Source organism: Drosophila melanogaster, chromosome 2R (genome assembly GCF_000001215.4).
Source record: "Drosophila melanogaster chromosome 2R".
NCBI classification, from domain to species: domain Eukaryota; kingdom Metazoa; phylum Arthropoda; class Insecta; order Diptera; family Drosophilidae; genus Drosophila; species Drosophila melanogaster.
In genome coordinates, this window is record NT_033778.4 from 12,803,738 (window position 1) to 12,817,613 (window position 13,876).

At 41.3% G+C, this 13,876-nt stretch overlaps 1 protein-coding gene across 1 annotated transcript; it reads left to right on the forward strand.

Annotated features, from left to right (window-relative positions):
* The first annotated feature begins 2,876 nt into the window (after nt 1–2,876).
* On the forward strand, nt 2,877–4,074 carry CG17580 (uncharacterized protein). Its single transcript, NM_144127.2, has 3 exons — nt 2,877–3,297; nt 3,353–3,492; nt 3,550–4,074. Exon 1 carries the CDS (start codon nt 2,961–2,963, stop codon nt 3,180–3,182), a length of 222 nt encoding a protein of 73 aa, NP_652384.1. The 5' UTR covers nt 2,877–2,960; the 3' UTR covers nt 3,183–3,297; nt 3,353–3,492; nt 3,550–4,074.
* Nucleotides 4,075–13,876: the final 9,802 nt, after the last annotated feature.

Sequence of the window (13,876 nt, forward strand, 5' to 3'; positions counted from 1 at the left end):
TACTCCATTCCATTTTATTATATGGCTGACACACATCTCAACGGTTTAATTAAAAGGCATAATGCCTTAAGCCCGTTGCCTCCAACATGGGCGCCCTGAAAAAAAGTTACAATAAATTTTTACGACCCTAATGCGGAGCCAAAATGACACAGAAATAAGGGTGCCCCTGGCAAAGTGGGTGCAGTTTTTTGGGGGGGGCAAGACCCATATGTTGCAGGGCCGCACGAAGGGGCAAAGAGCAAACGCTTGTTAGCTTTCGCTTTTAATCAGCTCTGAGCGCGTAGTTTTCCGCGTCTTCTTGCGGCACAGCCAGATAATGTGCCCCTCCGACCCCTTTTATACGCATATATGTACATATACTTATATGCGGAGAGAAATATATGCTAATTTTAATTAGCTGGAAATTTACATATGCCACGCACACTATCCTGCCAGCGCGTTTGCTCTTTTTTGAGGACACCAGCACGACAATGCCAGAATTTGGATAGACGCTTTCAAACTAATTCAATAGTTCGGTGGAGCAAAAAGTTGGCTAACAGATTTATTTAATTAAATGGGATTATGCTTGAAAGCGACTCCACAACGAACCTATGCTCTGGGTAATTTAAAACTAACAACTGATTTATTTAATTTGAAAACTTTTTATAGCATCTGCAATTTCACTTCAATTCTTATATGTAATTGTTATATGCTTTTAATTCTTAAATGGTTATATGTATAAACGTCATTGGCAGTGTTTCAAATTGAAATGCAACTATTTAGTGCCAATAATTGTCAATCGGATTTTGGCCCAAAGGTGAAAATTGCATAAAGTTGAAATTAAGTGTCACCACACAACTTATATTGAGCCGTTTACAGGATTTCTCAATTAAAAGCGACATTTAAATTAGATTAAAAATGGCAATGTATAATTTGTTTCAAAGAATAACTATGTATGCCACAGGCCACACACACTAACCTGCTCGCATTTTCTCACACCCTTTGAATCCTTCTTAATCTCCAGTCGGAGAGCAAACAAAAAGCAAAAGCAATCTTTCCTTTGTGCCACGTCTCGAAAGTCTGAAGAGATCCTTGCCAGCACAGCCTATTTGCTGCTGTTTGCTCCTTTTGAGGACCTTTGCTTTTTCGAGGGTAAACGCTGCAGTGCCAGAGGTGGAGAACTTTGCAAGACTGAATAAAAGTCGGCCTAAAGTCTTATTGTTTTCTGGTTTTTATCTGAAAGCTGCTGCTGCTGCTGCCTCAGCTCTGTCATTCGAGGTCCTGTGAAGTTGGCGATTATTGTTGCAAACTTAGTTGACAACTTGCCTGCTCGTCCTGCCATCTGCACCGCCCACTTATCGCCACCACCGCCCACCCCAAGGCCATGCAGATGATGGGCCGCCAAGCGTAATAAGGCCGAAGCCCAGGGAAAGAGGAAGTCTAGTGAAAATAAACAGTCGGACAGCCAAGTTGGGCATAGTTGAGCTTCTCGGCATCTCAGCTTCGCAGTCTTGCAGTTTCCCAGTTTCCCACTCTCACAGTTTTTCAGTTTCCCAGTTCATAGTTTGCCTGTTGTCTCCCCATTGTCCTGGCCATTCTTTATTTTTCAGTCCTTCCACTCCGGCTCTATATTATTATTATGTCTTGGCCCGGACTGCACAAAGTTTTGCCATTCTCTAACGACTTTGAATTTTTAATAATACCCCGCTGGAGCTTAACAATTTTGCCATCGTTCGGTTGTAGCGGCTAAGCTTTGTTACCAATTTAATGCATTTCTTGGTTGACGGAAATTGAATATCCGTTAAGATATATTAACAATTTATGCCGCCCTGATTGCCGACCCCCAATGCGGGTGCGGAATGAGGAGATCTATGCCTTTTTTGCAGTAAAATTGAAAACGAAACGAAACGGAACCAAAGCACACAGATACTATACACGAACGAACGGTAGCTGTGGCAAGAGAGCAGTCATCATCAGGGCCATAATGAGCAAGTCAATAGCCGGGCGGGCCAGCAGCAAAGGGAAAAGTCGAGGGGAAAGCCAGGCAATCGATGACGGAGCAAGGAAAATGCCGGCTGCCAGCAGTCATGCAGCGACGTGCGATAAAAAGCAGATTGCAATTTGTTTTACTGATTTCCATGCTTTTGGCTTTATTTGCACGACGGAAACTTTCATTAACATCAAACAGAAACTGAAATTGAAGCAGTAATGGCATCGCCAGCACTCCAAAGGATACAGCCACGGGGAAAAGCTGGAAAAGCCGATCGAAATGCACTTAAATCATGGCAAGAATGAGATCTACGGCATGCTTAAGTGGCATTATATGTACATACATATGCGCATATACGAGAATGCCATTATTAAGTTGCATCCTTCATTTGCTCAATTTGGCCAGTTGACCAGCTGGCCATTTAATTGATACGGCAAAAGGTCAGGGTGATGGTAGACCCACTTGACACCTCACCAAATTCCAGAATTCTTTGGGCAAACATTTGAGCAACATAAATGCACAAGTCCTACCAACCAATTAGTTGGCAAATAATGGAGAGAAATGACTTTTCATCTCTCGACCGCAAACAAAGTCCTTTTGTATTCCACCCAGGACCTCCTGTTCTGAAATTTATGCACGGACTTGGGCCTGCAAGGATCTCGAGGAGTGGCGGACGACTCTTGTTTTGTGTTCCAAGTAATTTGAACAAATTTGCGAGACATTTTGTGGCCTCCGAGCAAATATTTCAGGCCAATGCTAACCACCCCATCATCATCATCATGGCTTGGGCAGGCCTTTTGCGGACAAAGGCCAATTAACTTAAATAATTAGCCAGAAGTTTTCGCCATCGGAGATGAATCTCAGCCTACGAGATGCTCAAGTAATTTCAATAAAATGTTATCATTCGGTTGCTGTCGAGTTGCCAGGGAAAATCCAATCAATTATCGCCCAAGGGAAGCAAATTCGTACAGAAAGTTAAAGGCCCAGGGAAATGGGAAACAAGCTGCGCCGCCAACCACAAAGAGTTGAAGTTGACGAGGAGGAGGTGAGATCCGACCGACCCCAGAAGAAGCCACCATCGTCATGGCCCTTCTGGCGCCTGGTCTACTGGCTGGGAGTCCTCATCATGGTCATCGGCATCGGTGTGGGCATGTACTTCACCCTCAAGTCGGACTTCGGTGAGTGCTCCTCCTACGACGTCCGTTGCGATTGAGTGCTCCTGGCGATATAGAAACTTCCACGGAAATGGCGGAATTCATTACCCATTGAACTTCAACTAATTTGAAGCAGCTTGGCCTGCGAAAGCAATTGTTCTACATTTAGCGAGAGTAAGTATGCCAGCAGATATTAAAGAAAACTATTTAAAATTATTTCCCAAATTAGATTTAATTAAAACTTATACACCAGTTATGTTTTCTTGTCGAAACATCAGTTTGATCTTTTTACTTTTTATCATCGCAGTCTACATTTGCCTGTTTGTTTTATATATACTCCACAGAGTTGGTGAAGATAATTAATATTGGGTTTGTAATATTATTTTTCATTTGCCTTGCAGTATAAACCAGCTTATCTTTTCGCAGATTCATATGTAAAGTTATTCATTTGTCTGTTCTCCTGTTTGAATTGTGATATGCTAAGCTTGGTTATATCACTATCAACTTACGTGCAGTCCAATACTTGTCATACATGAATTCTAGCAGCTGGATCTTAATTAAAGCCGGATGAAACAACCCACCCCACACTAGACCGCCTCCTTTATTGTTAACAATTACAAAAGCAAGGCCGAAGCCGCGCAATCTCCAGCAACACATGCAGATACATTTGTGCATGTAGACGTGTGTATTTGTGATGCTATTCAAACTTATTGGAGCGCTTCCTTTTGATGGCGTTCTGGTTGACTCTTCAATGGCGAAACACTTTTTAGTTGAATGAAGCTAGTGAATGCACATATTTTGGGTTGCATATAAAAAATCCTACGATTATTCACTGGCCCTATTTATTTTGGTGTTAATTAACGAAGTGGAGAATGGCATTCATTGATAAAAGTGTACAACGATTTTTATTTCACATATTTATGCTATTGCTGTAATTAAAATAACAATTTGAATTAAAACTCTAATTTTAATAAATAAACTAAAATTGCACACTTATGACGACACATTTTATTTAAATTACCAGCTTAGGAAGTTGATTGCTTCTACTAAACGAGACAAAAGTTATTTATTTCGGTGCGTTGGGGGTTTATCTTAAAACGACTTCTTATGAGAGGGGCCATCAGTCAAGGTCAAGCTTAACAAAGATTTGTCGGCAATTCGAGCTTTTATTTCTTTGACACTTGCCAGACTTCTTTCGTTCGCACACAGCAGGTGAAATATAAATAAACTTTTTAATGAACTTTAAGATTTATTGCCAGCAGCAGCCGCAGCAAGTCAAGTCTGACACTTTGTGGCTTTAAATTTTCGGACGGGAATGTGCTGTTTAGATAAATTATACAGCACAATATATCCCGAAGGCACTGGCTGGCTGACTGAATATTTTGAATGTGAAGAGCACCCTGCCCTGAACTAAATATTCTGCAAATAATTGCACTCGACATCGACTGAATAGACCTAGCCCACAAATAATATCTTAATGCTTGCTCTGTATTTTACGAGCTTCCACCCATTAGACGCACACACTGCGTATGCGTAATGTCGAAATAATATCATTAGTATAATTGAACATATCTTGGTGTTGGCTCGGTCAGGCAATCAGATGTCACAGGTGATGTTATAAAATTCACAAAGCAAGCGGCTGATGAGCTGATTATTTACGTTCCAACATCTTTGAGGAGATAATTAACAATGTCGAGACATCAATTATCGCAATGTTGCAGCCAGCCCCCCAAGCGAAATTGAACTTGAAAAAGTCAAGGACTTGGGACTTGGGAATTATTTGTGTCGCTCTTGTTGTTTCACTATGTATCCTTGCTGTTTCCTTAGTTTTTTCTCTCAGCTATTTCTGTTAGCCATTTCCCCCTTTCTGTTGCCAACAAATCTCACCGGCTCAAGTACAAGCGATTTGGCTGTGTATTGACCCAATTGTGCTTACTTCTCTCTTACCAGAAAACGAAAAACTTTGGCTGCAAGTTAAGCTGGACAAAACTTCAGGTTGAGAACGGTCGCCGGAGTGCTTAGCCAGCGATTGCTGATTCGAGTGCTTCTGGCCAGGTTCCTGATCCGGGTTTAATTTGTGCTCGATTGGCCAGTAAAAATGCGAACGAAATCCGAGTTATTCGGGGCTGGGGCGCCAATTCAACAGGCACGTACTGCTGCCAGGACGAAATCCACGGGCGCTGACATATCCACTTCCATAAAGGACATACAAAACATTTGACATAATGTGGGAGTTTTTTGTGCCGCATATATACATATGTATATGTATCTGCTTTACAAATGGTGCCATACAATACAGCCGCACGTGCTGTGGCATGTAAATAATATGCATGTGAGTGTGAGTGAGAGTGCGAGTGTGTGAGTCGTGTGTTTGCGTTTCCGTCTGTCAGGATGCCGCTGCTGTGTTGTTTATGCTCATCGTCCTTGTAATGATTGTCGCCATTCGGGAGCCGCCTGCACGTGTTTCCCTTTCGATATTTGCGTTGGTCCTGCATTGTTACCATGTTGTTCTATGGAAATGTGCTTAAAGTCACAGCCCGGCCAAATAGTCCATGAAAGACCTCTGTGATTGCAGGTATCGGAAATGTGTATTTAAAATCAAGTACTTGTAGTGAATCGTAAAACTGCAACATCCATATTACGCAGCTGATATTGGAGTGCGCTTAATTTTCACTAAAACGCCTTAAAAAATATATACATATTGCTATATTGTTCAATCAAGTAGGATAAAAGATAAAAGATTGCCACAGCATTTGGTAGTCTCGTAACAATAAAAGTCAATGGTTGTCCATTTCGTAAGATTGGCAGAATATATCATTATTAAATATTAAATATTAAATATCATTATTATATAGATTTAAATAAATGTTGTAATACAAACCATGTTGTAATACAAAAAATCGTTGCGCTCAATCTCTATATATATCTAATAACTTATACAGTCATGAAATGAAGTTATATCAGCTTTATAGGAGTTGCCTACATATGTTGATTAATGAAGCAGATTTTTAAAAATAGCCGTAAAGGTGTAGCATTTCACTTAGCTGCATATATCTGTTGGCATTTACATAGGTTAACAAATTCCCTAACTGAACGAAGTGCTTTCGGCGTTTTCTGGGCGCTCGCATAAATCATATTCCCCCAGCTGGAAGAGGATGCGGAGCTGCAGCCATTTTCTATCCATCATCAGGCGGCAGATAACTTAAAGACCACTCAAGCACTCAGGAGCAGATCATTGCCCAAACGAAACCGAAGGGGCACATCCTGCTGAGTCTTCCCGAGTCCTTTTGCTCCTTGTGCTCCAAACGAGGCTGTGTCCCCTGGCCAAAGCATTGTGGCCAGGCCATGCATTTGTTGGACTGCATCGGAAACAAGAAATTGTAAAGTGCATGAATACAAAATGAACTGCGAGTACATTAAAGTCTCGCATCTCGTTTTTTGCAACTAAAGGGGAATGAATACACTCGAGCGTAGTTCGCAAATACTTCAAATACTTCACATGCAATAAAAACGTAAAAAGAAAGCCAGAACGGAAACCGCAGTTACAGATACAGATACGGACCACATGCATATACGGAGATACAGATACAGCTACAGCTACAGATGCAGATACAGATACAGATACAGCTACACATTCGGAGGGCGGCACTCAAACAATTTGCATTGTCTGCTGCCGGCCATTGCGGTTTGTTCGGGATTTCTGTTCGACGTTTCTCTTTTGCCTTCTTTTGCTTTGTTTTTGCCCATTTTGGCCCATTTCGTATGGTGTTACGGGGGCGGATTGAGGGGTAAAACCATGAATTGAGGCATTAATTGAATTGATTGAAATTGGCATCAGTGTCGTGGGCAAAAAGAGTGGACAACTCCAGCACCCACTGGCCATTATGCAAAACAAACCAAAAAAAAAATATGGACCATGACTTTTTAAACAAACTGAAGCGGCTCACTGGCAGTTCGAATTAAGTGGACTGATAACCGAGGGAAAAATCAAAATAAACGTTTGTATTTAATATTTGTAATATCAGTTTTCTTTTTTTTTATTTTCATTTTTAAAACCTGCCCGAGTTAAATGACTAAGTAGTTTCAGTTTGAATAGGCATGACTCTTCGCTTTTATGGATTCCCAAAATTGTCGATTTAATATTTGATCAATATTCGCCCACATTGATGGCTCCTGCTCCATCTCCCTATGCTGTGCATCCCTTCCGGCTCGGCTCTAATTCCCATTTAACATAAAAAAGTTGTATTCCATTGTTGAAATTTTCACAATCTTGAACTTTTGGGCACTGGAGGCTATATAGTTATAGTGGAACAATTTCAACGGATATAATACCGCAACGTGTGCATGGTGGGAAAAGTTTGTGCCAAAGCACTTGAATCGCTTCCCATATTTCGATTATTTACAAAACGGTTCGAATTGTTTAGGCCGCACTCATCGTGGCCAATAACTCGAGGCCATAACCAAATCCTGTCGATTGGCTAGATGTGGCATCGCAATAATTTTGCTGCTTTATTCCGCTTGCTGCGGCCTGTCGTATTCCCCAGTGCTCCAGTGTTCTCGTTCCAAAGTTAATCGAAGCCTAATTAGTTGGCTACGGAGTTGGGTTTGCTTTTCGGTTTGTTCTGGGGGATTGTTCGGGGGCTGTCAGCTGGGGCGAAGAACAATTGAGTCACTGTTGTTAACTTAACCGGCATAATGAGTCGAAAAAGTGTAGCCAACTCGCAAACAGCAAGCCAAAGATGGCCAATTAGGCTCCGACATTGAATGTATAGAAAGTTGTTCCTGTACTTTCTTTGCTTTCGGGCTTAAAGCTCTGTTTGTTGCCAAAACTGACTGCTAAAGATGGCAAGAAGTCGAAGTTGAAAGAACGTACAAAAAAATTATAGAGTTCTCCGAAACTCGCCCTCTCTTGTATTCTGGGGCTTTTAAAAATTGTAGATATTTATATATTCCACAGATGACAGTACGTTTTTCAAAGAAAAGGTCATTTAAATGAGATTAAAAACAAGATTCAGTTCATTTGCTGCGTTGAAAAAGCTTACAAAGTATTATTTGTTAATAGGAAAAAGAGGTTTACCTTTACAATTATCACATGAATTCCATTTCTTTCTTTAAAATGTTCGTAATGGATTAGGGAAGCAAAAATAAACGATATATACTCGCTTGTACTTGCAATTGTTCCCACGCACATTTGAACGATTTTCCCTTTGTTCCATCGCACATATATGTTTTATGCATGACTTTCTCTCGACTCAGACATGAGGGTGTTCTGGAACGATTTGCGTATATAACTGAGGATGTACACATATGAGAATGGCTGACACGTTTTCGCCACGGAGACAGCTGCACATATTACAAGGCAATGAAATCGCTCAGACTTCCCAGTCGAATGTCTTAAATTTTGCCCCAAAAAGTATGCTATTAAATTTTAAACTCGGGCGTAAAAAATGCCGATCAGATGCGGAGTGGAAAATTATACGAAAAAGAAAAACAATTAAATGACAAATGACGCGGCTCGTGGACTGGATGGGTGACACACATTTCAACATCATTTCGTGCATAATCATTTCATTTGGTCTGTAATTTTGCAACACAAAAAGCAGTCATTAAAAATGACTGAATTTTATATGGCTCTCTAATGAGGTTACACACCATTCGCACGCCCACGCAAATTAGCTTAAATACGTGAGGAATAAATGCACGAAATTCGTTCATCTGTTGTTACTGCGCCGGAAATCATCTCACGCAATGTTAATTTTATGTGTTTCTTTTTCTCTCTGGAGTAATTTAAATTTTAGTACACGACTTTTCCACATGCGCTTAACACTTAAATGGTAATCATTTTAATAAAATTTCACATACATATATGGGATAAAATGGAAAAATACGAGACGAGCGAAATAAGAAATCAGAAGCAATTTGTTGCCCTCGGTCGACTGGGGGCCATGTTTTAGTCGGCTGGGTCCTCTGGTTGAATTTTTTAATGCGGAAAATGCATTTTATGTTTCACTCCACTGGGAGGATGGAAAAAGGAGCTGGCGGTGGCAGCAAGGACGAAGCACAGCTGTCGAAAGCAGTGGAAAACTGCAAACTGCTAACTGGCGGCGGCAGCAACAGCAGCTCAGATGTTCGCTCGACTCGAGCTGAAGGCCAGTCAACAGGACTGTGTACCTAAGGAGAACATCCTTTTTGTCGACTTTCCCCTTTGTCCTATTGGGTTTTCTTCTCTTTTGATTTAGCACAGCCAGCTGACCGCAGTGCTATTGCAGTCGACGCTGGTAAAGCTTAGATAGCAACGAAATATCATATTGAATTCGTCTCGAACAGTCGACAAGGTTTCCATATTTAATTGACGACAAACAGTGAGCCAAATGATGTGTAAATATCACAATTAATTGCGCTTTCAAATTTACCATTTGGCCTTTGAATAGTGTATTGCCGAAAAATCAACAGGAATAACAACAACACGCCGCCTCGGCTGCCATAATAATAAACAAATTGTGCATGAGCCAAAAATATTCATGCAATTAGGCATTGAGTAAACAAAGAGCGAATGCCAGACGCGAGTCCTCACTCCTTTTCCCCACGCAATCACAACAGGGAAGTCGATTGCCAAAGGCTTGCCACCACGTCGTATACGCAATATGAGCACTGCGGTGATGCCGAGGGTAGCAAGGAGTATGATGGGCACTGGTGGTAATCGAAAACTATGAAAATATAAATAATTATTATTTAAATTATTTTTGTATCTCCTTTCGATTCAATCAGTCAAGCAAGTTCTTTATGACTTAGGAGTTTATTTCATATAATTCCTGCTTCCTGTCTTGCTTTATTTACTTTATTGAGTTCATGATCTAGTCATAACGTTCAGCGTTAATATTCCTTGGAATATATTTGTTCCAGGGTATTCGAAGAATGATTCTATTATGCTCGTCCATTATTCGGTATTCATTTATGCGTGCGCAAATAATGTTGTTGGAATTTTGCTATGCATAACTAAATTAATCCCTGTTGTTGTGGGAGTTTTAGTTTTTCACTGCGAAATAGGAGCCTTAATGGGGCTTGGAAACTCGGCACAAACGAAATAAATTAGGCGACGGCAATGATTGCTTCCAGACTGCTGACATAAATATGAGTCAACCACCCTTTTGCAGCGTAGCCCGGATTATTATTATTGTTTTTATTATGCCGAGCAAGTGGTGGTGGCAGTAAACGTGGCAGAAAACTGCACAATAAATGGAGAAAAGCCAGCGGAATATGGTGGGAAAAAAAATGAGAATAAATTTGCGACGCATTGAAAATTCATTCAGAGAAAGAACGACGGCAATGGCGGCTGCGGTCATTTCCGCTCGCTGAAGTACAGGATGCGATTTTCATTTTTATTTCCGGCAATTAGCACTCGAATGGAGGGCGCAAGTGCAACTCCTCAAAATGATTTAAATTGCATTTTTCTACCATCCGCGTAGCATCATTTTAAATATCACAATGGTACTCAAGGCGAGCGTTTCCACTTTCTCTGCGATTTTCGCACTAATTCAAAGCTCTGTCTGCCAGCCACTTTCCCCCGCTTGCCCCTCACTATCTTTCTCTCTTCTAACTACTATTTCTGGGTGAACCTGACCGAATTTATGTTGCCAACTGTCTGTCCGCCTGTCTCGTTCACTTCCGCCTGCATTAGTATTTGCCGGAGGACTGCCGAGCAGGACTTCCGCTCCAATCTGGGATATAAGCTCTCGCCGAAAATTCCAAGTGGCACTTTTCCGAGGTGCGCCAGAGGAAAAATAAGTTCCAACGTTTGTTTAACCAATTTAAAGGAAACGATTTAAGAACCACGAAACAAATGATTAAATGTATATGTGCATTTATAAGCTTCTTAATTGCTTAGTATATCCTCTTAGCTATAAACACCTGACACTGTTATTTTTTTTGGATTAATTTTAAGCCCATACGAAGGTGTCTGGTAGTATTGCAGCTTACTGGAAATGTTTGCCATGGTTTAATTTAAAATCGAAAGTCATTTGCAATCCAAGATATATGTTATACCGTGCATGTCAGAACGAATACGGAATTCCTTGCGGACTTCGAGCGACAAAAGATGAGCCTGTACCAAATTGATGCCCGATGTCGGTGAGGAAGTTTGTCGTAATTAAGGCACCACATGACCCAGGGATCCGTGGATACACGGATCCACGGGAGAACGGAGCACCAGGCATATCAGCACAGTGGGTCTGGCATATTTATCAAACGGCCGCACAGACCGACAATTTGTTGCGCGCCATGAACTACAAACCAGGCAGACAGGCAGACAGGCGCTGATTTATGAAGGAGCCATCACCGCCGAGCCATCGCTGGTCGACCGAGCGAATAAAATATTTAAGCGAAAACTTCACAGAGAACTAAAATTAACAGTCAACTGCCATCGAGTTTTAAATTACTCAGGCCAAAGGATGCCGATGGATGGAGATGGAGATGGAGGCGGGGCGAAGGCGGCAGGACTTCAAATGGAGCTCAAAGGCAAAGGCGAGCTTACAAGACCCAAGCCAGATGTTTTCAGTTTCTGTGCTCGTTTTCCGTTTCTGTTTCCCGTTTGCCGGGACTTTCTGTCTGTCTTAATTGTGGCAACATTTTCAGTTGAGCTCCGCAGTTTGGCACTTCATTTGGCGAACGGCATTTTGAACGGCAATCAAAATGAAAGTAAAGCGCCAAGGATTTTCCCCAGCTTAGAAGATGCTTCTCGGCACACTTCTCCTTGCTGCCCTTGCTGTTCCCTGCTTTTCTGGTGCTGCCGTTGCAGTTGCAAAGAAATTTACAGCTTCAAAGCATTTTACATGGCATTAGTTCTGTATGAGTGTGCTTTACGACTGAAACCCATTTAAGTGAATGTCGTGACATTGGGGAGCTAAAACCGAAATGAATATGCTATCCAGCGGTGGCATCAAACCTTTTCTCAAGGGGCGAACCCCGTCAACGGTGCGTATGTGTAATGCGCTTAGTGTATTGGGCTTTCGACCGGCGAACCATAACGTATACAAATGCTCTGCGAACCCGAGGCCAAGGGTTGGCTTACGTTTCCAGGACATCTTGCCTTTGAGGGGCTTTTGTCTGGATTATCCGGTGAAGTTCTCCGTGTACCCAGATTATACCCTAGCAATTACGGAGTTTAGTTCGTAAAATGTTGTCGAATCATTTTCAAACATCTATATAAATATAACAATTTATGATGGCTCTAGTTACGTGCCAAGACAAAACTTGAATTGTTCAATAACAAAGGATAAACCGGATACTGCCTTATCGAAAGTTTAAGCCGAAGCTGATGTTAGTATAAAAGCATATCCTTCTCAATATTTGTATTTTTTTTTCTTTTTAAGTATCAAATGATCTGATTTATGCATCTAAATATCGCTTTAAAACTTTAAGCAGGTAAGCAGTGATTGCCTATTTAAAGCTCAATAAATGGCACTCAATTTTTAAAGTCAAAATGAGATAAATAATGACTTTAGAAGCTTGGAGAGCACAATTTCTGTTGAAAATCCAGCTAGCTCTTTAACGCCACAGTGCACGTTGCCCACATTTGCATTTAAGTCTGGCAATCAGTCATCATCCTCAGCATTAGCAATAGTTTTTGCAGCATTCTTTCGTGCCATTTCTGAACATATTCGCTTCTGCCTGACAAAACTGAAGAATGAACGAGTTGAGCACACGTGTGCCTGGAAATCCAAGTGACAATTGAATGCAGCAGCAGGTCCTGGACCAAAACTGCTGCACGAATGTTTGAGTCGGGGAGTTGGTAGCCAGGACCCGCACAAGCCGCTCTGACAGCTGCTTGACAGGACTTTCAAGCTGGCATACCCAAATATAACTCATTGCTGGACAGTAAGATGTCCGTGCTGCGCTGCCACACCACCACATAATGCACACTCGAATAGTCGAATACTCGCATACTCGAATAGTTGTGAGCACGAAGTTGGGCCAAAATCGACAATACGACAAAATATTGTACGTTCTACGCATTGTCAATTTGAAGGGGTTAAGGGATTCGGGCGGTTTTTTGGCCAACAACCGAGGAGCGGGTGGTGTTTTCCGAACGTGCTTGGCCAACATATTGACATGACACAAAAATGCTCTTCTATGATTTCTGGCTTATGCACACGAAATTCGATTGCTGAATTTACAATAATTTGGCCAATTCGAAATGTACAATAATAAAAGTATTTTCGTCAAGCCGAAATGCACATTTTTGGCTCCTATTATTGTCAATTTTTTACCGCCCCCCTGTTTGTCAAAAAGTCGTTTTCAATTTTTCAGTATGTATATGTATATGCATATGTATGCCACCCATACCAGAGTGAAAAATTCCACAGGTTTTCCGTTTGTATCATTATTATTTTTGCGCCAGACAGAAAGTGACAACAGTCAGTGGAGACAGAGAAAATATTAAAATTTAAATTTGTTTTCTAATAAAAACGAAAACAAGTCCGGAAAATCCCACCGTAGGCGGGAAAGGCGGTAAATGCGGGAAAGGAGGGAATGACGGCAACGGGGGAATGAAATAATATTTACCCAACGTGATTTTGTTTACCTATCTTTTCAAGCCCAAACTGCGAGCAGTGGCAAAAGGGGCCGTTGAATGCCAAAAAATTGAAGATTTCAGGCAACCGCAAATTGTTTATGTTTTGTTATTAGTTTCCCACCCCCTGGGAATGTTTGCATTTTGATGAAGTAAACTAAAGTTAATCCAGTTCCAGCAACGACA